The following is a 26,326-nucleotide window of genomic DNA, read 5'->3' on the forward strand; positions in this document are numbered from 1 at the left end:
GGTTGTTTTTAGTAATTTTCCCATTTTTACAGTTACTGAATTAGAATAAAATCTGGTTGTTGCACTTGAGTTTTGTTCATGATTGGTTGAACATTCTCTACTGGTAGATTGTGGGCTCTTTACACAACATAAAGCATGATATAAAGGCATTACAGGTTTGCTCTGAATTTTTGGATTTGGCCAGTTTAAATCACACCTTAGAATGGTTTGCAGGTTTTAATTCTATTGCTAAAAAACCATTGTGAATTTGTTATTTATTTTGTGTGCATGGGTATGAGTATTTGGGGAAGGAGGTTGTTTGTTCAGGGCCTTTTGTTTTCTTCTGGATTTAACAAGATTTAAGGCTGAAATTTCCTGTGGTGCCTGTAAACAGCCTGATGTAAAGAAGTTATAAGCATGCTTCTGGAGTGTCTGGCTTTGGTCAGTTTAAATCAGACTTATAATTTTGTAAACTTTTCTAGCAATTTAATTCCATATACTTCGGGAAATGGTTTTGTTTAGCTACATGTTTCACTGCACGGCTTTCACTGCTTTGCATTAAAGCAAATAAACTAATCACCAGGAAAGACTAATCTCCCTGATCTGGTTTGCAGGGAATAGTATGGATCACTGAGCATGCAACCTTCCATGTCCCTTATCATGAGGATTTGATATCCTTTTAAAATTCGGTTTCTATTGACTTTGTAACTATAAAGCTAATAGCCCTCTTCCTGCTCAGCCATGTCTGTTCTTCGAATGGAAAGGACTGGAAGTTAAAACAGTAGATTAAGGCTGATATTGATGTTTGCCTTTTCAGCTTGTTTATTACATCTGCGCCATCAGAAAGTAATGTAAAATTGCTATGAAAAGAAGAGAAGCTTCAAAACTAGCATGAACTTTGTCAGTCCCCGAGAATTGCCCACAAACGTATTTTATGTGACCGAGAAAAATGAGTCTCCATCAACATAAAGCAGAATACCTGGGTGTTAGTCAAAATGCTTCAGTGGTAGGTAAAGTTCATGGGTTTTTCTCTTTTAATACTAAATTGGGTTTTTTTGTAAATTTTGTAGTTCTTACTAAAATTTTTGTGGTTGGAGGTGTGCATTCCTTCTAAAAGCACAAAAGTTCTGTTTTCAAAAGTGGATAAGTTTAAAAATTTATGTTCTAACAAGTAATCTCAAAGCTTGATATTTACTCATTATAGCCTTTGTAATTATGACTGCTAATACCAACTCTGTTTTTAGCCTGAAAAGAATGTAATTGTGTAAATTTTTATGGCCCAGACCTGAGGACTCTGTAGAATAATTTTCTTCATACAGGATGCTCCAAGCCCCATCCAACCTGGCCCTGACACTTCCAGGAATGGGACATCCAGAGCTTCTCTGGGCAACCTCTGCCAGTGCATCACTGATAATGAGAAACATTCACTTGTAGGTGTCTGAGAGAAAGAAAGTGTACTTTGTATATAAACATTTAAAAGATTCCCCCCCCCGGTTGCTTTCAGTATTAAATCATAAATTGTTTTAACTAGGAAAAGGCTGAATAACCAAACCCAATAAAATATCGAATTTCATAACATGTATCTTCATATTTATTCTTTATCTATTTTCCGATACTTTTCAGTAAGCTGAGGAAAAAAATTGATATTAAGTGGAGATAACAGGTCTCAAAAGAAAAGTTTTCATTTTCAAGTTATATAGAACCTCTTTTACAGAGTATTGATATCTTAGTGAAACTTCTTTCATGTCAGCTTAAAGGAAATAAGAATATATTCTTACTATCTTTAAGTTCTGTGTAAAGAACGCAATCCCAGTTGGATGGAAGCTGTGTATTACAGTGTGGTTTATGTTGCAGCAGTACATGGAGATCTGCTTGAAGTGTTCCCTGCTTTATAGAATTATTTGCTGAAGAAAAATGTATCTGATAGAAACAGATGCATTAGCTTGTAAACTTTAATAGAAGAACACTGCCTCACGCACACACTCGAGGGAATGTGGTGGGGACAGGCACTGGAAACTTTCAAACCTCCCTCAGCTGGATGGGTAGGAAAAGTCAACATCGTGGAGCAGGAAAAGCAATAATTAGTATGAGAAAAAAAGGAAAAATAAATGAATATTTGTAAATAGAGATCTGATTTTTTTTTCTTGATAGTGTAACTTCATCACAGTAATAGTAACTGTGAGTTTGTTAATACTGCATCCGCCAAAGTCAATGGAATTGTTATAATGAGGAGGAGAATTCAGCCCAATGTCTCACTAATTGAAAACAAAAAAGCTTCTTAAAGAATAATGTCATTTAATAAAGGGGTTTGGGGGGTTTTGTTGTTTTTGTTTGTTTGTTTGTTTGTTTGTTTGTTTTTTGTCGTTGTTTGTTTTTTGTTTGTTTGTTTTTTTAATGATTTTTTTTTTTTGATAGCAATTGCACTCTGTTTGGCCAGAAAAGTTTAACAGAGCAAGTAAGCATGGTGTTTGCTGTTCTCACAAGCATGTTTGACTCTTCCTTTGAAATCCAATTTTGAAAAATCAATAAAATTGCTAAAGTGTATTGCATCCTCACTGCCATATAACGTCTTTTGCCATATTAATGAAAAGCTTGGTTGTTTTTTCTTTGTTTACTAATCTAAGCAATTTGAAGAAAAAAGGATCAATTCCTGTGGAGAGGGTCAGGCAGAAATTCCACATTTTCAGGTAACTCTATTTCTGGGGCCTTTGTGGTGCTATAAAATGCGATTCTCCCTTGAAGTTCTGGTCACAGCAGCACCACAGGCTGGTCCCAGAGACAGAGGCCACCATCGTTACACACAGTGAGTAGTTATGTTTCACTTTAGATATCCTGGCGATTTAGGAAATGAACTGGTTTTTCATTGAAAAGTCTAATATGCACTCTTATACTTTGTATAGTCTAATTTATTTGTGGAGGGCACGTATTGACCCAATACACCCTGATGGCTCTGTCTGCAGCGTTGTGATGCATCATGTCATCAAAATACATATTGCAAAGGCCAAAAAGCATTCATTTACTTGCCAGACTAACAGCCCTTAAATAATCACTATGATCTGGAATTTAAAGATCAACAAATTGATGGAAGTGGGAGAAAAGTGTTTAGTTCAATCTGTGTGTTCCTATACAAAGTCTGCAAAGCAGATTGGAGTTTGACATAGAAAACTGACTGAAATGATCTGTCCCCTTTCACCTGAGGATCTCAAAACAACTTAAGTCTTTTCTTTAAATGCTTTCCTCATGTTGTTTTCCTTGAGAACGGGAATTATGCTTAAAAATAAAGTAATTATATAAATGGTGAGATTTCTATAGTATGTACTTTATCCTCACCTTCATTCCTGATCTGATTAAAAAGCACTAAGCTTATTCCTCCATGAGGGAGAGACATTTTCCATCAGAAGACCCCACCTGAGGAACTGTGATAGCTGACCCCATACTTTTGCTCATTATATTTTTTTTTAAATATTTAGTGCTTTAATATATGTTAAATAATTAGAAAACATGAACAAGACTCAGCCCAAAGAAGTCTGATGAATTCAGACAGGTCTATGTAATAACTAAAAATACCAGGGTGTGATCAATACAACTGCTGTGGTAGATGGATCTGAGGGACCTGTGTGGTTGTGGTTCACAGCTCTGAAAATGCAGTTGGGTTCACAGGACTCCTTAATAATGTTACTGAAGTGTATTGATACCAAAATGGGATATCCATATGTGAGGTAGGTAAGTGTTAACTTCTCACCTTCTCACTGTCATTTTTGCTCACTTTAATTTCTGTGCTGGCTATTTTTTCCCCCCAGAACTTTCCGCACAGAAATTTAAACTTCAAGTGTCATTACTTCACTGAAACTAATTTGTCCCTATTATTCCTCATTACCTTTTATCTTGTAACTGCTCTTTAGAGCTTCATACAATCTGCATATTACATTGCTCTATGTGTGCTTTACTAGTCCTGATTTATTTTTTTATAAGCAACATGGTCAATATATACAAATGGTAAGCACCAACCTGATTTGCTATCTGCCATAATTGGATTCTGCCTTTAATTACAGGTGGTAATGACATTTTAAGCACCTTATACAGGTGTTGGGGGGGTGGGGGTTATGAAATGTTAAGCAACATTAAGAAAGTCTAAGCTTCTGGAGCGTTGCCAAATTTCAGAGGTGCCTTTCAACTCCAAATTGCGATTTTCATGTGAGGGTAATTATAGCTCTGGCCACCTGGACTGCTCCTGTTGGAGTCAGGCAGAGCAGAGGAGAAAGCCTGTCTGCAAGCCACACTTTGTATCTTCTCTCTTTATACATGTTTTTATTTTAAATTATTCCAAATATGTTATGGCTTGTATTCCAACCGCTAAAAACACTGCATGGCCATCTTTTTGTGTGTGTTTTTGCTGGTCAAAACCAGTGGCAGAATATATTGTTATGCATTGGCAGCATAGCTGAGATTGGGTGACCTTGGGAAAGGTATTTGAATTATGTTGATGGCCTCCTTGATCTTGGGGGAGTTTTAATTCACATCTGTAATTCCAGCCTGAGAAAATTAGACGGAGATTTGTTTTGGAACTGATGGGAAAATATATAGCCAGCAAAAGGAGTTGCCTTCTCCTTCATTACTCACGTAACTTCTCCTGGAAAACAACTTTTTTCTAACAGTGGCACTTAAAACTTTCAGCATTTCCAGAATCAACGTATATTCCTCTGTTTCTTTGGTCCTGCCTTTTTAAAAGAAAGTGAAAGAGGCAGCAGTTTTCTATGTCCTGTGGAAACCTAATTCAATTCTTAATTTCTCCTCCTTTTCTTCCCTTCCCACAGAACCCCTGTTTATTAGTCACAAAGCCCAAAGGTTTATCCCTCCTGTGCTTGCACAGTGCTGATTGCCTGGTGCTGCCAGCCAGGTCAGGATGCCTGAGCTGCCAGGGAGGGGGGCTCAAGCTGTTCTGGTTGGAACATGCAGCTTTATTTCTGAGATTGATCTTAATTCTTCATCTCTAACAGCCTTTTCTGGTGTGAAATCCTGGTTTTAGTGACGTCAACAGGATTTCAGTTCTGAGGGCTTCCAATCTTTTGAACTGCCGTTTGGTAGGTGCATTGATGCTGTGTGATACTGCTCCACATTTCCCTGAAAAGAGGTGTCACATCCTACACACACCTTGGGGTATGTATGTAAACAGCTCTGGGGGTGTTTAGCCTGGAGAAAAGGAGGCTCAGGTGGGGACTTATCCCTCTCTAAAATTACCTGAAAGGAGATTGTAACCAGGTGGAGACTGGTCTCTTCTCCCAAGCAATAGGACGAGAAGAAACAGCCCCAGGTTTCCCAAGAGAGGTTTAAATTGGATGTTAGGAAAAATTTCTTCGCCAAAAGTGTGGTCAAGACCTGGCACAGGCTGTCCAGGGAAGTGACTGAGTCAGTGTTCAAAACCATCTAAATGTGGCACTTGGGGTTTTGGCTTTAGTGGTGAAGAAGGCTGGGCTGTGTTAGTGGTTGGACTCGATGGCCTCCCAGGTCTTTTCCAATTTGAATGATTCCATTGTTCTGTGCTGTCTGTGTAGAGCATTTCTGCCTACGAAATGTGAAAACAAGCAAATATCTTTAGATATAATGTGAACAAAATTCAAAAATCAAGGTGAAGCTCACACTAATGCTTATCTTGCTTGTCTGGACCAAATTATCTAGATGATCTTTTCTAAGTATTATAATGTCAGAGAGATTGGCGTGCCAGAACTAAGATTTTATTTCTCCTTGCAGGGAGTCTGACCTCTGGCTGGATGTATAGGTCTACTTTACATTGCACTTACGAGATCAGGTAACTTTATATATATACAGCTTCTGGGTTTTTGCATATAAAGAAAAAATATTCAAAATAACTCATAAATGAATTAATAAGTAGTCTGTAATACATGGAGCTCATTGCAGTTCATCATATAAATTCACTTTAGACTGTTGCAGTACTTTTTCCTCTCCATAGTTAATGCTGAAACAAACTTATTATGTGAAGTTATCTAATTTATCTGCATTTATACCAAAGACAAGGGAGAATATCCTGAAAATTAAGCATGACAAGAGTTACCTTGGTTTTGTTTTAATTTTTCTGTTTTTTTTTTTATTCTCAGTTTTGTTCAAAGTCAGCTTGAACTTCAGGTGCTTTTCCATCCTGTTGTCTCCATGACAGTGTTACAAGGATGGCCTTGGTGGCCAGGTCCTGCTCTCTGCTGGGACCTGGTATGGAGCCACCCAGTGTGGCTGTCTGAACTGTTAACCTCCCAGACTGGTCTTTCACCAGTCTAGTGTAAGTTTGTACTGGAAAACTGCTGGAGTTGTTCCATGTTAGTTTTGCCATGACACTAACACACTCACCCCCAGCAAATGGAGCAACACAAACAGCAAGGGGAATTTATCCTTTCCTAATTGCAGCAGTACATCTCCTTTGCAGGTCCAACACCAAGCTTCCTTTCCCTAGGGACCAGACTAAGTAAGAAGATGCTTGTGCTAAAAAACTCAGCCCCTCTGAGCAGCTCTCACCCAGTGGAGACCCTGTGGGAGTGCTGGAGCACTGGAGCAAATTTCCAGGACAGTGGCTCTCGAGGGATCAGGAGGCTGCCAGGGAGAGGCAGGATGTTAGTTACTGGAAAACTAGAAGGAATAAGCTGATGTACTGGGAGCTCTAATAAGCCAGACTCACAAAAGGGAAGTGATTTGAAGCAAAGACCAACTACCACATTTGCCTCAACTGGAGAAAAGTGAATCATAGGATCGTGCTGTACCAGGTCGGAAGGCATCCCAAAGACCATCTGCTCCAACCTCTCCTAGAAAAAGCATGGTCTAGACAAGATGGCCCAGCACCCTCTCCTGCTGAATCTTAAAAGTGTGCAATGCTGAGGCAGGAAGAGACAGATAAAGCAGTCAGACCAGGGGATAGTAATGGCTTACAGAGTGTTCACCAGAGCTGATGTGTGTTTGTTTTTCAGTTCTCACCTCCCTGTGCAATCGCAGACCGTGCTCTTTATTCTGTCCTGGTTTATATTTGATGTCGCAGCAAGAAGACAAGGTGCCATTAGTTTTTACTTGAAAGGTCATATTGAAGCTATTTTCCTCTAATCTGAGAGATTTCAGCCATAGGAAAATAAAATTTTAAAATCTGGCCCAAGCAAGCCCCCTAACCTGTCCATATCACAGAGAAATTAAGTTAAACATTGAATTGTGTGTTGGAAAATTACTTCAAAATTGCTTAGCTTGCTTTTCAGTCCCTAGTGTCAATTGTTCTCTCTGTGAAAGAGAATAAATTCCTCCATATTTAGGAAATTATTCTGCAAAATTTTAGCCTGCCATTTACAAACCCCAAATATTAAGGTATATTTTGGCCACTTTAAAACCTCAACACTGAAGACATGTTTATTGTGAAGTAAGTGGGTAATCCCATCCCAGCTAATAAATGCATTGGGGTATCAAATGTGCCACTGAGCTCCTGGGACTGGATGGATACTTGGATGTCTCAGCTAAGCCATGGTGACTGACACCAGATATGAGCTTTACTTGCCCTAAATACTGAACAGTGTAGAAAAAAACCTTTCCCCCACATTTGGGATGGGTTAAAAAAGCACACCTTGTCATCTCAGTTTAGCTGAAGTACTGTGACTCCTTAAGCTGCAGGAACTAAGCTGTATGGCTGAGCCTTAAGGATCTCTTTGTAACTCCAAGCATAAGCTTATGTGGTTTGCTGAGGCAGGGTTCACATTTTGAAATCAAGGCTCACATTTATGCATGTGCTTAGTTTAAAGCACTGTCAGTACTCACATTGGACTTGGATTTATCCATTGAGAATCTGAGCTATAAGGAAGAAATAAACCCAGTGGGATAGTCTCCTGTGTAAGTGTAATTCATAAATATTTGCAGAATCAGGTCTGCAGGTTCGAGTATGTCCTGTAGCTATTTTATGGCTTAGGCAGGGTTACCTGCACATTTTGTCACTTTTAATTTTATTTTGATACTAGTACAGTGTTTGAAACTAATGTTCAAACTTTATTCCCTGTTGATCAGGAAAAAAAAGTATCTATGCACTGGTAGCATGAATATTGACCACAAGGTGAGCAGGACACTTTTTTTGTCAGAAGCTTGCTTGTCAGCATGCTGGTGATAGATCAGATGTAAAGAAAATCACTTCTGCAAAACCAATTTGCTAAGGGGCCTGTAAAATCCATTTTTAAAAAGTTACTGAGGCAAAAAAAAATGAAGGACCAGCCAACCAGACATTTTGATTGGCTCTTCAAGGTCAGAACGTGATTACTAATTCATCAAATACCTTACTGGTAGCACTGTTTGAAGAGCAAACAACTCTGTGCAGATGTTCTACCTAATAATTTCAGTATCATGGAAAGAATTTTTTACTTACTTTTGGCAATGCTACAGTCATAGGAGCTGTGGCCTTCAAAGCACTGGCAGCCCAGTTCCGTGCAGCGTCCCTTGCTGTTACAGAGAGCAGGACACCGGAGGGCGGTGAGGATTTCCTCCAGGGGAGCAGATGGCTGGTTCCCAACACCAAACACTCTGTTTCTGCTTCCGAGCACTCTTCTTTCACATTCATTTTCCAGAAGGGTTATCAGTGCCCTCACCCAAGCCACGTCATCTTTGAGCTGCAGGTCCGAAAGGCATATTTCAATTGCCTCATCCAGCTGTTTTCCGAGGAGGTCTTTACAGGCCAAGCCAATGGTGGAATTTGCAAGAATTTGGTGGCAAATCTCCCGAGCTCTGGCGGCAGTCAGGCCATTGGGAGTGGGCCATGTCAGTGGAAATTTCATCCGAACCCCTTCAAAGTAATCCTCAGGGAAAAAATAGGCAAATCTCTCCGAGTCTCTCTGGGTTGGGCCATGCAGTGGGTGAAAGGATGAGTGTTCATAATAGTCATCTTGCCTTCTCACTTTCCTTAGGTCTCCTGTTGGTTTGGTAGAGTTAGTGGAACTGTTGTTATTCACGGAAACATTGTGTGTGAGGGGCTTTAACTGGACCTTGGGGCTACCTCTCTTTTGGACTGATTTAGGCAGATATCTTTGCTCAAAAGGCTTGGTCAATGGTTTGGCACCTTTTCTTAAAGCAGACTCTGTTTCTGAGCGAGTGACAAACTCGGATGTAACATCCAGATACGGGATTGCAGAGGTGTAATCCACAGGATCATAATGGCAACCAGAGGACTGAGGGAAAGGGGTCTGAAAGGCATTCAGAGTGTTTGCCACAGGCACAGACTTAGTGTTCCCCTTCTGACATCTGCAGTAATTTCTCCTTTGCTTCCCCTCAGAAGGTGCTGGAGTCCTGTCAAATAAACTCTTCCCTGGAGGTATTCTAATTTAAAAATAGAAAGGGATTAGAGGGAGAAAACTTTCAACAAATTAGTCTATAATACCAAGTAAACTTTCTTTCCCTGAGACTGGGGTATGTACAAATTCCCCAATCTACAAAAGTACTTAAGAAAATGCTTAAGTTTGGTCTCTGTTTTCTTTAGTCACTGTGCACTGCCCTTCTTTAGTTGTTCTGTATGTTTTTTAGCACTACATGGGGACTTTTTAGTAACAGATGCTTAGGTGTTTTTCTGGAGCACTGCCTAACTGCTTGACTTCTCTTTGCAGAACTTTCTTTGAGGTGCAGGTTACCCTTTGTGTATTACACATGAAATAAGGCTTTAGATTTGTCCCTGGTGTGACCCAGATAAGCCTTGGAGAACCACAAAAAAGTCATATTTGTTTCAAGTGCTGTATTACGAAAACCACCTTAATCTGTCTGTGATTTGCTTACCACGTGTTTCCTCTAACATGTGTATCACTTTTTTCTTTTAAATGTTTTGTTTTTCTTTATTTTTTAATTTTATGCATACTTAATTTCATTCTTGTCTTCTAATGGATTTTTCTTTGAGTTTTTCTTTCAACACAAAGCAATTTTCTATTGATCACAGGGCTAGGCTATCGTATAAGGTGAGGTGATTTTTCCCTCCCCTTTTTAATTTAGTCCCTCTTTAATGATGGATGAACTTCTAGAGAGTTCAACTTGAATAAACAGCCATGATTAAAGATTCTTCAGAAATTTCATATCTCTTATTGATCTTATTTGTGCAGCACAAGAGGAATCCTAGAGCTTCATAGAAAAGGATGTGTTTCCTGCCCCAATAGTTGGCAGTGCATCCTTTCCAGAAAAATTTGAAATAGCACCAAAAATTTAAATTATTTTGGCATTAATTTTGTCTTGCAGCCAGAATGTTGAGGTTTCAGGAAAGTGAAAGCAGTTGTCAACATATTGGAGCCAGACGCTAGATATTGTTGTTGGAAACTGTAATTTCCTTTATCCAATTTTTCCAAAATATACTGAAAATGGCATATGTGATATTACTATTTTAGTCATTGACACAACTCTAACGTTTAAATAAAACCTCTCAGTGACACTGGCAAAATGAACCAATTTCTCCTCCTGAAACATGAGCACAAACATTTATGAAACTCTTTTTCCCAAACTCTGTGCCCAGTGTTTGGGCACAGCAGAATGGGTTGGTTTTCAGGCTCATGGAAATGCACAAGCTATTTTGCACTTTAATACAATGGAGGAAAATAAAACATATTAGATACTGAGGTTGTATTAGCCCTTTGGACAACACATTTTAGTGTCTGAGTGGGCATCCTGCACACATCATTCCTCTGGCTCTAAAATAGAGGGGTTACCTGCATCTGAACCTTCTTGATTGCAAACCTAAACCAAGGCAGCAGAATTAGCTCTTCCATTGGTATAATATTGCATAAACTAAAGGCTAGGGTAAATATAATTTACTTAATAAATAATCAAATAATTAAATAAAAAAACAACTGTCCCAGAATCAGGGCAGAAATTTAACACAGAAATGAAAATTTCAGTACAATGAAACTCTTTTGCCTTCAGATTCTTTCTCAAACCTGTGTGAAACTAACTGCCTTCTTTTGGTCAGCCCTGGTCAACAGGATGGAATGGAAGGTGTGGAAAGGATGGAGCCACTGGAAACCCCATCCTTCCTCACAGCCATGCACATAACCAACAACACCTCAGTGAGCTGGGATGGGCCATCTGTGCCCTGCATAAGATGACCACACTCTCATTCCTCTGAGCTGTCCACTACAACCAAGGAAAAACTAAAGATAAGTTTTTCAAACTGAGCTGGATAATATTATAAAGTCCAAAATTATTAGTGTTTCTGCTTCTTTCTTGGTATATTTTAAAAATGGTTTGAAAAATTATTTCACCTGCTTAAAAATACATGCTTTAAAACTCAGTTCTTTTTTGCCCATTCACTATTTAAGGGCTGGGAAGCTCTAATGTTGTTTTATTTTTTAAAAGTTGTGTTGGAAAACTGATGTGTAAACCAGATCTGTGTCATTCAGAGCCCTGCAGCTGCTTGAGAGAGGTGGGAGCCAGGGAAAGCACCAGATGGTGGGCACTCAGAGTAACTTCAGGTACTGGAAAAAGCCTAACACGCTTTCAGGGTTATTTAAAATGAAATTAAAAACAGCAGCAGAAAAATCACCCTCTAGCTTTTGTTTTTTTCTGCACCATTGCTCTGTGGGTGGATCAGAGAATGATCCAGTCTCCTCAGGAGATGGCTTTAGTTTCTCCATTGGCTTGTTTTTTTAACCAAGTTCTGAAAGGTACTTGAGAATCCATCCTTGGGGGGACTGAAAGATGAAACTCATCACCCCTCTTGCCCTTCTCACTTAGCATTTGTTTCTCCTGCTTTCCCTGAAGTATCTCCATCATATATGCTGAGCCCTAGAAAATTCCTCAGTGCTTTACAGGTATATTCCTTTATATTGTGCTTTGGCTTCAGATCTTCCAACAAATTTGATTAGAATAGGTCCTCTTAAGGCTCTTGTTAGCACATTTTGGGTAGTGAGCTACTGGTTGGTTCTTGCACCAAACTATTTGTCCATCTGCCTTCCGAGGAGAAAGCTCTGACTGACTGTCACATTATTAGGATATTAATGATGGCTGTTGAATTCTAAATATTACAATTTGCAATGGCAGGTCAAAACAGACATTAGATAGCCACTGCTTAGGCCCATTGAAGAGAACTAGAACATGGTAGAAGTGATTATTTTTTGAAATGCAACAGTTCTAAAAATTCGTTGTTCCTCTAGGATTTTGCTGAGTTTCCATGTACAGAGTAAATGGTATGTTACAGTGTTTTGCCTTATTTTTCCTTGTTTTCAAAACATACTTTATAAACAAGACTACACAATCAAACCCATTTGGATTTTAGGAACACCTATTAGGCATGTTTAAAGTTCAGGAACAGGAATAAAAATGTGAGATAGGGATATGGTTACGGACAGGGATAGGGACAATGACAAGGATATGTCAGAAAGCCAGACTCCTGGTTCTGGTTCTAGACCATCTGTCTCAGAAAGTGCAAGTTTTCAGAGCTCACTGTCATCATTAGTTGAGTAGATATTAAGTTTTAACATGGTACATATATTACCACACTTTGTCAAAATGTAACATTTAATCTATACTCACATGCTGTAATTAGTGTTCAGTAATGAACACAGGAAATACCAAACCCTTAATTAATCCCTATTGTCAGTTATCTGCATTTTCAAGTGTGGGTGAGAACTGCTTTTTTTTTTTTTTTTTTTTTAAACAGCTAAAAGAGATCTTAACACAGCTGTTAACATGACATCACTTGTGAATATAACTTCTGTCTCAGTAAGTGCTGATGTGTATTGTGCTGACTGAAAATGAAGCCCCTGTGCTGTTGGGATGGAAATGGGTCTCCGGGCTTCCCCTCTAGGTTAAGCAGATCTCTCTGTCTGGTCGTTAGGGGAGTGGGTAATGAAATAAACCTATCAAGACCATTTGTAACAGGGCTCAGAGCGTCTCACGGGTGGGATCCTCTCTGGCTTTGTACCTCCACTCCTCTATGAAGTCTTCCTCAGGAACATTGCTCAGGTCGTTGTGGCTGATCCCGTCGAAGAGGCCACACAAACCCCTGGTGCTGTTGAAGTCCCTGCCCGGTGTCCTCACTGTCACACCCATTCCCCACTCGCTCACGTCGGCTCGAACAAACGCTCCCGAAGGGAACAGGATCTGAAGAGGCAGGAAAAAAAACCCAGTGAATTGAAGCTCTTACCAAGCTTTTTATGCAATAAGAAATGTCTTTTTCCATAAATGAAAATATCAAAGCAGGACGTTAGAGACGGCGGAGGTAATTTAAGATCACTTAGAAACACTATAAATATTTGTTTGTGCTATTATTTATCTTGCTTTCAGATTCCATGGTATTAATATCTGATAGCATTACATAAATATGAAACTGCACAAGTACTTTCTTTTTCAATTAATAATTGCACCCATTGAAGTTTTCCCACTGGTAAGTTACCAGCTAATTTTTGAACTGACTTCCATGACAATAAGGCCACCCTTGTGTCTTTGCCTGGGAAATAATTTCTTTTAGATAAACTGCGAAGTTTGAAAAACAGCTTTCTTCACTCTGAAAAATTTTTTCATTTTCCAAGGCCGGATTACCCAGAAAATGATTGTGTTTTAAAGTAGGTAAAGCAATTTTCTCATTAAAGAACTAGTGGTAGGCTTACACTGACCTTTAAAAGAAAAAAAATGGCAAGGTTCAAAACCAGAGGTAACTGTGTGGATAATGGATTTTTCAGACTGGTTTACTAACCAAGAAATAAAAAGAAAAAAAGCAAAAAGAAAATATCCGCTCAACTGAAATGTATTCTTGTTTGTTTGCTTTATTTTTACTGGTAAAAAAGAAAATTATTTGAAAATTATCTGGGCCAGGAGCAGGAGTATAGTATCCTGATAAGTAGCCTTAATATTTTCTTTTTATCCAAAATTAAAAGTTTTCAGTTAATCTTAAAAAATATGTTAAAGACTTGTAAACATCTCATTATAAAAATTTCAAAATAATTATTTACTTTTTTAAGAGGCCTCTGCCTAAATAGAATTTATTCAAGCAAATAATGTCCTTTGCTTTTCTGTCTTTGTGGGGATTTTTGGGTCCCTTCTAAGTTCCTCCCCATCAAATCTATTCATATCTGTGAAGGAACAACAAGCTTATATTTTTATTCCTGTGCTGGAATCTAGAGTTTACATATTAGCTCCACTAAATAATAATGCTGCCCCTTTCAGCTTCCCAGCCATCATTTCAGGCATGCAAATACTTTCTGAGGAGCTCTCCCTGAGTAGAGCAGCAAAGTGCCACCGAGTGCAATGGCAGCTTGGGACACAGTTTTGAACTCAGTCTCTCTGTGTTTTGATCAGGGCATTTAAAGCCTCCTTTTCTTCAAAAATTATTTGCCTTGGGGAATAATGTAAGGCTTCATATAAAACCAGTACTTTGAACACCTCAGATGTTCTTGGCTGTCCCTCCGCTTTGGCTGTACCTATGTTTCACTTCCCAAGGTAAGTATAAATAAAATCCCAGTAATCCCCCAACATAAAACTCAAATGGCCTGACGGGTTTAACTTTTTTTTCCGGTGGTTTAATAGGTAGAGCAGGAGAACTGCAGCTGACACAGTGCTGGGTAGGATTTGACTTCCTTCTTCACATAAACGCGTGTCTTCTAATTACATGCTTTACTGCAGGGAGGAGTATTTCCTACAAGGCTGTGTGTAAAATCCTTGCAGTCAGAATTGCATGAGCTGTTCAGTCTTCCGTCTGGATTAATATTTCCAGGTGTGGATTTATTTCAGGAGTCTGGAGGACTGTAACTCTTTCCTTTCCTGCTGCCCCAGGCAACATATCCCACCTGGATTTAACATGGCTGATTGAGGCTTCAAAAAAGCTTTTTTGAGAGATATATAGTGACTGGCTCCTGAAAGCTGTCACATTGCACAGAAAAACATGACTTAACCCCACTCTAAGCCTCCTTGAATGTCATGGGACACAGGGGAGAGCCGGCTCCTGTGCTGCACGAGGCTGATGATGGGCAACTGCTGAGCAAACCAGGATGCTCTGTGGTGTGATCAGGGATCACTGCTGCACAGTTCCTATAGATTCCTGCTAAGATACTAGCAGAATCCATATTTGTGGCCTGATTTGTTTCCCTGAGATTTACGTCAGGTGTAAATGAGAATCGGGTTTCCTTGCTAAGAATATTCTAGTAATAAAACAGTTATTATATTGCATTGAGTTGCAAAATGAAATGACAGCTTGATTCCCACTTTTTCTCTATTCTATAATTAACATACTCTCAATTACTACCTTCCTGAGATCTATTCCAAGCGAGATCACAAGGAGAGCCAAGCACACGCTCTCCCTGCATCATTCTGGCTCTACTGTGGACCAGTCTTCATCCAAAACATTTCATGGCAATAAATCTTGATGATACAACTCTAGGACAAAATTGTCTTCTTGGCCATAATTTGTGGCTCTTCTCCTCACCAAACCCCCTGGTGCAGCCTGCTCTTATTCTTCCGGTGATTTCACTGGATTAGTGTGGGCAAGCGATACTTATGCAAAGTATGTTGTGGCCATATATTTTTTAGGCAAATGCTTTACATTACACCAAATGCTGCACATTTGCAGCCCATTTTCATAGCTTTTGGGGGCTATCTGGATCTGACTAATAGTGCCTTACTGCTCCACTCTAAAACTCCATTATTCTGCTACCTGTGATGTTTCCTTGAATATTTACATCGCGAGCTCTGCAAAGAAATTTGCTTTATGTGATGCGGTCGGGTAGTGCCTGGCATAAACAAACAGGGAGCTGGCTGCAGCGCTGCAGAGAGTAAGTAGCAATATTAGTGCTCTGCTATGTCTCTAAGAAATTTCCAGAGATGCTTGTTTTGTTTTGTTTTACAGTTTGTTAAACTAACACTTTAACCAGCTACTTCCCTGCACCTTGTTTCGAGGTGCATTTTGCTGCGGGCGCTCTTATGGCTTCAGGTAGATGTTTTTGCAGCAATTTTATTAATAATTCAGAAATATTTAACCTGTGTTTTCAAAGCACAGCAGCAACAAGAGTGCTCAACCATCCATGTACTGTTATTTTTACAAAAATGCCGAACCATCCACGTACTGTTATTTTTCTGCCTCCGTAAGACTTTAGGATTTTAACGTGCGGCAGTGCCTCGGTGCTTTTGATGGTCAGCTGGGGTCTGCTCTCCCGAAAGTGGCCATTGCAAGTGTCCAGAGTCACGGTGTCACCCCCTTCCTGGGCAGCTACACCACAGTTGCAGGCGGTGGGAGAGCGGTGGCCTCCGCAATCCCATTGCCGGACGTGCACCTCAAACACCCGCGACACACTCCGGCACAGAATGAAGGTCCCGATTTTGTAGTTGTCGTAGCGCCTAAACAGCCACAAAGAAACAGAAACAAGGAGGATTTAGAGACTCTGAGCATCCACCTGCATTGGTTATTTGTTGGTGGTGGCTGGCCTTGGAGGAGGGAAAAATCCCCACGCAGGGAAGCGTTTCTCCAGCACTGTATCCAAGGGAAACACCGCCGCAGTTATTAGCTGGAAGTGCATGAGAATTCCCGTGAAAAGCGGGAGCTGTCTCCCAGCTGCTGCCATGGCAATGGGCATGGATAAAAAGGATAAACATTTGATATAAAGCAAATGGGAAGAAGTCCCTGCCTCCAGGTCTTAATAAATATGTTTTGGTTCTAACCAGATGCTTTAGAGCATGATCTTCCTCAAAGAAAGGAAAATCAGTGCTAAAATAACCTCTTCTGTGACCAATCACCAATTTTTACAAGTCTGGCTGTGGCTAGGTAAAGACTTCCTGTGAAAATCTGGGATTCTACTGAAAACCTGGTAAAATGAAGTTGATATCTCCCCCTCAACAGCTTCCTTGTAAACACAACTATCCCACTAAATGCACTGACAATCAGCACAAGGCAACATGGTGAACAATTTAGGACTTTCATTCTTTTTTGTAAGGAGCATCCTTGTTCCATCTGAGTAGGGCCAGGAACAGAATAACTTTAACAATTTTGGAAGTGCTTCCCCTTTGTACGAGCCACCTTCAGTCCCCGGGATTTTCACAATAGGAGATGGGAGAGGATCCTCTTCTGTTTGTGCTCTCACTGCATAAGCTTGTCTTATTCTTACTCTATTTTATTCTAATATGTTGTACAAAAGAAAACAGTAGCCATATACTTTATATATGTGTCTGGAGTTTTCTCTCTACAAGCCAACAACTTCCATCTTAAAAACAATGGATTAATCTCCTTTCCTTTAAGGCACTGCAATTAGTTTTTAAACACGATTTTTATGAAATTAAGTAATATGGAAACCAAGCTATAAGCTTATAATAAAAAGCATTATTCTTTTCTGGAATAAAAAAGATGTAAAAAGGGATGTATAAAATATCCCTAAAAATAACAGGATTATTTTTAAGCACTGTCATATGAACATCAATATTTTCCAGGCCATTATTGTTTCATATAGAGAGGAACAAACAGCTTGAGAACAGTGATTTTTTTAGCATGTATATTTCTACATTTTATTTCTCTTCAGAAAAAAAGACATAGAAAACTATGTAACTTGAAACACAGTAAGAATTTAAACTTCAATGGCTTTTCTATGCTAGAAAAGACATCTGACTTTATCTTTCATCTTGAAAAACTTAGTCAAGTTGGCCATAAAGAGATAAGATTTTGAATGGTTCTGTCTCATCTTATTTTCTAATCAGGTTCATAAATCCTAAGCACACGGCAGAGATGTTACTGCTAAGATTGATCAGAACCAAGGACAATATAAAAAAATAGACAATCTCTTTTAACATCATTTCCTTATTACATTTGGACATCTTCAGAGGAGAGTGAGAGGGGAGAGGGCATTTTATGAGAGCACTTTCTACCGTTTCCTCATATGGGATCAGCTTAGAAGGAAAGGTGTTTAGGGAGACTGATGGAAAATAAGGCACCACAATGGCTGTACCCAGATTAATCATCTCCATCTGGTAAATAAGACTGTATTTGCATATGCATATATATGCCATTGCATTATGGGAGCTGTTTTCTACTTGCTAAGCACTGACAGTGGACCCAATCCAACCCTCCTGGAAGTCTCTTGAAGTCCTTCAATTAGGCCATGGCATAGATTGCACAGCACATAAGGAACCTGCTCTGTGTCTAAATTAAACCTTTCAGCCGCCTTTGATTCAGTTGAATGGATAATTGAACATAGTCAGGTAAACTCTTGTGATATTTATACAGCTGTAATTGTGATAATGATTCTTTGGACAACATTAGAGAAATTACCTTTGTCACTAAAAGCATGAGGTAGACTTACTAGAGCTCTTGCACAAAGGAGTTCTGCATGTTCTTTGTGAACAAGGCACCACTGTTTGGGTCTAAATCAGCCTCCCCAGTGCACTCCCCCATCCTACTTTCTTAATAGTCTGAAGCAATGGATGGACTGGGTGGAAAGGGGTTCTTCCCTCCATGTCTGTGTGCTTGGGTTGTTTTCCAAGGGGTGCAGCTAGTTTTGTCACGGCATGAAGTCATAACTCAAGCTGTGCTCTTTATCCAAGAATTGTAAAACTCTCTTAAGTCTTTGGTGGGGAAAGTGAGATGCTATAGGAAAAATGTCTGTTGGTTAATGGTAAGAGAGGGACAGAAGGTAATATAAATGTATGTGAACAATTACTACTAGTAGTGTTAAGTTAACTAACACCATGCACTTCCTCTTCACCAAGATACACTTTTTTTTATTAATCCAGTGTTTATTGTGGCCACTCCTGAAGATTTTCCACCGCAGTTTTGCCACCAAATTATTTGATTTGTTGACATGTCCATGCAGGCTACCTCTTTCCTTGCTAGTAAGAACTATTTTATGATAGTTCTAACCCTGTGAAGATCTGGGTAATGGTGAAGGATGTTCTCTGATTTCAGAGCACTCATCACGTTGTTCTCAGGGACCAAAGCTGTTGGATTACTTTGAGTAGTCACTGGATGCTTGGGGATATATAAACTTCTACAATCAAAAACCCCAGAACCTGCCAGGACTTAGTTGTGGGCTAGTATGACGAAAGCCACTAAAGCCAATCAGCACTGCAAGCTGAGAAATTTTTCCATAGTGCAGGAAATGGCACCATTACCCCAAAGATAATATTGATGGATGGATTAGTGCAAATGCTTGAGAAATCTGAGAAATCTTCTTACCTTTTTTTTTTTTAAGGGTAAAATGCAAAATAACCTTGATGATGTATATAGTTCACCAATCAAGACATATTTCCCTTTTTACTTTGCCTTAAAAGGGTTTTTTGCATGTTTAGTTTTAAGCTAGGACTTCATATTTAAGAATCTGAAATTTATGGCATGAAAAGCTTTTATATTTATAATGTGCCATAACTAGTAATGAGGGCTATACTTTTGCTTTACCAGGCTTTCACATTTGTTTAATTTAGAAGGTACTTTGCTATAAAAGGAAGTGCTCTCTCTGGATTTTAGCTGGTATAATTAACGCTATTTCACATCTACGCTCCAATATACACAAATTGATTGTGCTTATGCTGTAAAATATGACACATTCTTCTTTGATTTTCAGTCACTGCCTTTGGTGAAAAGAATGAAAAGATTACAAGATAAATATTTCTACAGACATATATTAGCAGGAGGAATACCAAAGGGGAGTGTTGTCATTAAGAAGTGGGAGTTAGGTATTTCAGTTGTCTAATGAGTAGCTAACTACCTCAGATGTAAAGTGAGCCATTGAAAACATCACTATAGAAGTTACAAAATACATTGGAAATGACTGTCTCAGCAGGAAAATTTTACTACCAAAAAGAGCAGCTTTTTGATTTTTCGATTTTATCAATTTTCCAATAAACCTGATAAAGAAAATATTCGAATAAATATTTTTAAATAAGTTAAAATTTTGGTTTTTAATGCTTTTAATTTAAACTTTGAAAAAGTAAAGTTTTCAGTTTTCCGTTTTCATAGTTTTTATTTCATCCTTACATTTCCCCATTGTGTATTTTCACTGCTGCTAATGGGAAAGTCAAAGAAGGGAAGCAACTCTAACTGTGGAAGGCAGGACTGTGTTTATATAAATGCCTGTTTGCATAGAAAACACTCCTACTTTTTTCTCTTGGCAATGTTCCCCATCTTCAGGCTTTCCCTTGCTTTTCTCATGACAGGAACCCGTCCCCAGGGCTCGAGTGGGTGGCAAGGGTGCCAGAGAGACAACTGATCACCACTCATCCACAGCAATTCTGCTACTACACTATGATCTTAGAGTCTGCTGCCTCCTCCACAGGCTTTGGGGTCAGGCAAATGGATTTCCTTGGATTTTATTTGATGGGTGTTCTGCTATGGATCTCAGAAGCAGTTTTGATAGCTTATCAAGCTCTGTTTGCTTACAACTTTGTATTCATACAGGGGTGGGTAAAGGCTGTTATTTCCTTCCCTTCCCTTTGACTAATTTTGAATGTTTCTTTTCTTTCCTGTGTAACACCCTCACCTGAGCCTGTCTACATATCACTCATAGTTGACATAGTTCCAGATGCCCAAGAGCTGATGCTCCACTCATCCTCTCAGCCTAATGCTTTTTTGTCCCTAAAATTTCTTTTAGCTATTTCTCTTCTCTTCCTTCACCATTTACATTCTGCAGATCAGTCTCTTTCTATTAATTTTTTTTTATTCCTGAAGAACACTCACATAGTTTCTTACTTGAGCCCAAAAGCTTTTTCTGCAATTCTTCCATTCACAACACCTAACGCACACATAGTTTCAAACACATTTCCCACCACATTCCCTTTCATGACCAAAGGGAAATGCTTCAGTTCCAGACCTCTGTGTCAGCCTTTGCCTTCAGGTTATGGTTTTGTACCAGAAGAAGCAGGAACAGCATTCCCTACTCGTTAAATAGAGAGCTATAAAATCATTTGCTAATGCGTTAACATTTTTTTGGATAGGCAGACGGAGAAGTTGCTTAACTGATGTGTAATAAGGTAGCATAATCATTATAATAATTGAAAGAGAAATTATTTACAATAATAAATGGGAATATAAGTAGGAGTAATGGAACTGTGAAATGATGGGTAAGAAACTTGGCTGAATATCAAGATGTAATATATCTTAGTGAAATAACCTAGTTATTGAGATGGCAGAAGCCCCATCAGCTTGGCACATTTAAGGCTGCAGTGGACAGAGCAGTAATGAAGGTCTGCCCACAAGGAAGAGATCTGCAGTTATCAAGGGGCCAAGTTAATCCTGGGATTTTTCTCTTTCAAGCTTGTGTGACTCTGAGTCAGGATGACACAAAGGGACGGGCTTTTCCAAACTCCCAGTGCTCAAAGAGATTATAAATTGCTTCGAAGCATTTTTGTATGCTATCAATAACAAGATTAAAAAATGAGTTATTCAAGTAAAATTACTTTACTTCACTTTAGACCTTTTTTTCCCATGGAAGTAATGTAAAAATGTGTTATATGGCTGAGAGGGCGTCTCCATTCCAAGAAGCACTTTTCAGTAATTTATTACTCCCTAAACACAACAATCTGGCAGATCACTGTCCATTCTTAGCCCTAAATCAAAAGGGAATATTTTAGAATATAAATGTATAGAGAGATTTGAAATAATATTCCAATCTAGTTTAATATCCCAGAGTTGAAATAATTGCAGATACATGAGGCATGGGAATGTCTTTCAATCTCTTATAATTCTTTTGCAGCTTCTACATTTCAAGCAACCAAACTTGCATGAAACAAGTTCCTGACCACATTATAAATTCTGTTCAGCAAAGCAGGAGGGAAACTGGGAAGCCGTAGATGTGCAGAGATAATCTCTGAGCTCAGACTACCCAGTTTAAGTGAAATCTTTTTTTGAGGCAGATGTATAATTTTTAATGGGATCACTGCCTTTCTAGCTCACGTTTCATCAACAGACTTCTTCAGATGCACCTCCAGAGCCTGCTGGACTGAATTGGGACATTAGGATATCAGGATTAAAATATCAAGCCTGCTGAGCCCCTGTGGACCCTGTGCATTTAAAAGTCATTATGTGTGCCATTAGGAGGTTAACAGTGGAATGACAAACCTGGAATGTGATCTGAAATATTACCAACTTTGGATCAAACCTGCCAGATGCAAACTGTAAAAAACTTTCTATGTTGTCAATTAGCTGGGATAAATAGATCCATGAATGATTAGGGAAGTTCAACAAGGAAAAGTTCTGTACAGTTCAGGCTGTCAAATACAAAAGTACCATTTTTTAAAGTCTTTAAGTAGCTTATTGCTGGATAATATAGAAGGATATTTGGACACTACAGCAGGATGTACAACTTTTATTTTTGCACTCTTCCCTTGATATTTGCCATTTATCATTTCTGGGCATCTTTCAGCCGAGACAGTACGGCCATCTGTATGTTTTTTTGGGTAGGTTTGTGACTGTCAACTCCAGCTGTGCATAAACCAGCTCTAGAAGTAGAAGAAATCAAGAACATCCTGATGATGGGTGACTTTATGTCTGTTGTTAGTGATGGGAAGGACCAGGCTGTCCCTGTGTGCTGTGCTGCTCCAGGGATGGAATGGCTCACTTGTGTGGCACTGGGGTGTCACTAACACGGTGGCATGTGGTGTAGGCACCTTCTCAAAGTCATTAGTGGTGGTTCTGTTTGAAGAACATTTTGGAATCTGACTTTTGTCTTGTAAAAATTATTCAGACTCAAACCCATTACTTCTCCAAGATTGATCCATTTTTAATCCTTTTCTTAAAAGGAGTAAAAACAGCTGGAAGGAAACCATGTATGTTATTGAAGCACGACATTCCTCACTGTAAGCAAACTAGTACAATGCTCTTTTGATATTCTAATGCATGTAAAACCAAATGCATGTCACATCCACAAACTGGTAACTGCAGTAATTGAGCCAAATTATTTCAAAGTAGAGTACTCACCATCCATCAAATGTGATAATGTGTGGATCAGTGAAAGAGTAGCAGTTCCCTGTTGGGAGGTCTCGAACTGTGACCTAGTTAAAATGAAATGTGTAATGAATACAGTCTACACAGCAGTTTTTCTTCATTACTGTTTCTCACAAAACATAAGGGACAGGATTCATGGGTTAGGTACAAACTACAGTCTGACTTCTCAAACATGATTGTGGATGGGTACAAAATAGGCTTCACTTTCAAGCAACGGAGTTTAATCACGTGCAATAAAGGGGGTTCAAAGTGTTCCTATTCACCTGATGTAATGTCTTTCTTTTTCTGGTACAATATGAAGGTTTTTTATTAAAACTTTTTGCTAAGAAGTAGATCATTCACTGAAATTATCAGGAGAGTAGAGTGCTCATTAAATTGTACAACTTTTAATGCCTGAAGTATGGTAAAAGGTATGCTGTAATTAAGTAACATTAGCATGTTTTAGTAGTAGCTACCTGTCCCTAATTTGACCTTAGATTTCCAGTTACAGTGTCTGATTGGCTGAGTTATATATTTGATGTGGTTATTGATCAGAAACTGGTGATGAGGCCCCACATCAGGCTGTTGGAGCTGCCTGCTTTAGGCACATGTAAAAAGAGAGGAAAGGATCTACTATAGCAACAGAGATCATCTGCATCAGTTCTTGGTTATTTGGGCACTAGCTGGGTCACAGACGAGGTATGAGAGTCTTGGTACTCTGCAAGTAGCCTGCAAAAGCCAGAAACAGGACTTTGAAGCTGTAATACCTCTCAGGCAGTGCTGGGCCCACATTGCCACATCTGCTCAAGGAGGCGTTTTCCCATGGCTGAATGCTCAGCTGTCCATTTCTCAGAAATGTAATTTTGGGTTGTGTAGTGATTTGTAATATGAAGAGCTCCCAGTCATTACTGGTGGGAGTGATGAAGTGCTATGGTTTTCCCTTATCCATCCTGCCAGGCTGATTTTTTGGACAGGGCTGTTAATTCTTTGCTCTCTCTTTGCCCGTGAGAAGTCCAGAGGTGAACTTCAGTTAGTTCTACCAGGATCCATGGAGCGGGGAAGAGGAATGGCTGCTCTATCCATGTGCAGTCTTTCAGTGACAAAGCAGAACTTAACTTTTGGGAACAGTGGTGAAATTAAATTTATGAATAAGAGGGTGAAGATAGAACGATGGTTTCTGACAACATTCCTCACCTGTGCAATACATCATCTGTGTTTCAAAATACCCCTTAACCTTGGCACAGAAACACTTCTAAGACACCCCTTCAGTGTCTGGCACACCAAACTATTAGAGTGATGGTCTTGAGAAAAGAAAAACTGAACACTTCTTTGAACAGCTTTTTGATCTGAGGTAATTTGTATCAGACCTACAGTGAAGAAGTGTCTGAGAATTTTCCCATTTTCTCCATGGCCTCACACTTCCTAACTAAAACTTTAGCACAAAAAAATCCATGTGGTCCTTTCTGCTCTGCTCCTTTGTGCATGATATCAGCAGAAGACGCAAGTTCTGTTTGTAGGCAGGTGTAGTTTGCTGAGAAAATCCTCTTTATCGGGTGCCTGGATGTGTCAGGATGTTCTGCCCACCATTTCCATTCAAGTTTCAGATAAATCAAAGATATTTGAACAAGTCAGAAGGACTAAAGATTATGTGAGCTTTAATACATGGGATTTTTCTTGCTTTGTTGCAGGAACTGTGTTACATTAAGGCCTCTAACTGCAAAGCAGCAACAGGAAAATGGGGGGGAGGGAAGGTAATGTCTCTTATGTTTTCATAGATCAAGGTTTAGCTGAGATAAATGGAATTTATTATTACAATTGGTTAATTCAATTTCACACTTGCTACATTTTCATATTTTAATGAAAGAATTTGTAACTTCAAGAAAAAAAATGGGTATGTGAGTGCATTACACTGAATTAGCTGTAGTTTCTGATTTAAGAATCTTAAAATGTTCAAAAGAAGCCTGTGCTGGAGAGGAAAGGTTGTAGTTCCACACTTGGCATTTTACCTTTGAAGACAAAAATTCTTTTGGTCCAGTTTAATGTCATTCTCTCCTGAGCAAATCCACAAAAATTAGGGCAGAGAAATTGCAGATTTCACTTGGGGTTTGTTTTCGGTTACTTAAAATATGCCAACTTGGATGTGCCGCTGCTCTGAGAAATTTAGCTTAGTCAAATCTGTGCTCTGGTTATTTCTCTGGGGTGGTGGGATTACAGCTCTCAAACCACCCAGCTGAGGCCCTGAAACAGCTTCACAGACAAGGGGCTGGTCCCTGCTCACCATGTTTCTTTAGCCAGGCTTTCTGCAGGGAAAGTGTGGCTTGCCTCCCTGATTGCTTCTTATTATTTTTATTTTGCCCATTTTGCACAGGGATAAACGAAAAGATGGAGCAGCCACATGCATTGCCGAAGGTGTCCCAGTGATTCCTAGCAGAGGGACACACTGAACATAGCACTGCTGAGCCCTTTTCTCCTCTCTCATTTCTGAGGCACTGTCTTTCCTCTGCTTTTTCAGAAAATGTCCTCCAAATCCTCATTTTTTCCACTTCTTCCTTCTTGAAGAGGTGCTAATTCCCTAACCCACGCTGCCCCCTCTCCTCTTCCAGTGTACAGAAACACACCTGCTTACATCTACATTCCAGCTCTTGGCCTTACTGATATGTTGGTTGATAACCAAACCTTGATCTGCTAAAGCACCTGTTAAATTTCTTGGTGTATAAAGAAACTGCTTTGGTTTACTCTGCTGACAGAGGGAAGGGTTAGATTAGATATTGGGAAAAAATTCTTCACTGTGAGAATAGTGAGACACTGGCACAGATTTTCCAAAGAGGCTGTGGCTGCCCCATCCCTGGAAGTGTTCAAGGCCAGGATGGACGGGGCTTGGAGCAACCTGATCTAGTGGAAGGCGTCCCTGGCCAGGGCAGTGGGGTTGGAATGAGATGATCTTTAAGTTCCCTTCCAATGGAGACCATTCTGTGATTTTATGATGCCATCCCAAACATGTTATGTGGTTCAGGGTTATCAGCATCGCGTTTTCTTTGAGGGAGAAAAAAAAAAAGCCTCTCATTTAAATTTGACACATTTTCCAACTTATTTTAGGACCTGACCTTCACATCCTTGGGCGTGTGAGCCCTCCAAAGCAAATCCCTCTGTCCGACTGGCTCAGCTCTGACGTGGCTGACGCGGTTCCTGTCCTGAGCGAAGTCTGTCACGGCTGTCACTGTCACCGTGGCTGCTGCACAGCTGCTGTCCGAGCAGGGAGCCTGCAGCAGATCCACCTGGCACGCCGAAAGGGCGATGTTTGGCGGCCCTGGTAAGCGGCTGTCTAAAAGGAACACAAACACAGCATCTGACAAGAGCTCTCCAAACAGTTAACCATACCCTGTTTACCATTCAGCATAAATGCCTCACGTTCCAGGACACACATGCCTTGAAACCAGATGGGGTCTGCATGAAGAAAGTTGTGACTGACTG

The 26,326-nt window shown here is 39.6% G+C and overlaps 1 protein-coding gene and 1 long non-coding RNA gene across 2 annotated transcripts in view; one reads left to right on the forward strand and one right to left on the reverse strand.

Annotated features, from left to right (window-relative positions):
• LOC108504780 (von Willebrand factor D and EGF domain-containing protein-like) overlaps positions 1 to 26,326 on the reverse strand; it is a 177,629-nt gene that overhangs the window by 86,642 nt on the left and 64,661 nt on the right. Inside the window, exons 7-11 of the mRNA XM_017830198.1 lie at positions 25,960 to 26,177; positions 22,850 to 22,923; positions 16,023 to 16,293; positions 12,890 to 13,068; positions 8,369 to 9,312 (exon numbers count right to left, since the gene is read on the reverse strand). Of these exons, the coding sequence (XP_017685687.1) occupies positions 8,369 to 9,312; positions 12,890 to 13,068; positions 16,023 to 16,293; positions 22,850 to 22,923; positions 25,960 to 26,177 (1,686 nt within the window). The remainder of the gene's footprint in view (positions 1 to 8,368; positions 9,313 to 12,889; positions 13,069 to 16,022; positions 16,294 to 22,849; positions 22,924 to 25,959; positions 26,178 to 26,326) is intronic.
• On the forward strand, positions 3,585 to 6,555 carry LOC108504782. The gene is made up of 3 exons (XR_001877245.1): positions 3,585 to 3,698; positions 5,728 to 5,785; positions 6,413 to 6,555. It is a non-coding gene; the product is annotated as an uncharacterized LOC108504782 (long non-coding RNA).

Source organism: Lepidothrix coronata, unplaced genomic scaffold (assembly GCF_001604755.1).
Source record: "Lepidothrix coronata isolate B3197 unplaced genomic scaffold, Lepidothrix_coronata-1.0 Scaffold175, whole genome shotgun sequence".
Classification (NCBI taxonomy): Eukaryota; Metazoa; Chordata; class Aves; order Passeriformes; family Pipridae; genus Lepidothrix; species Lepidothrix coronata.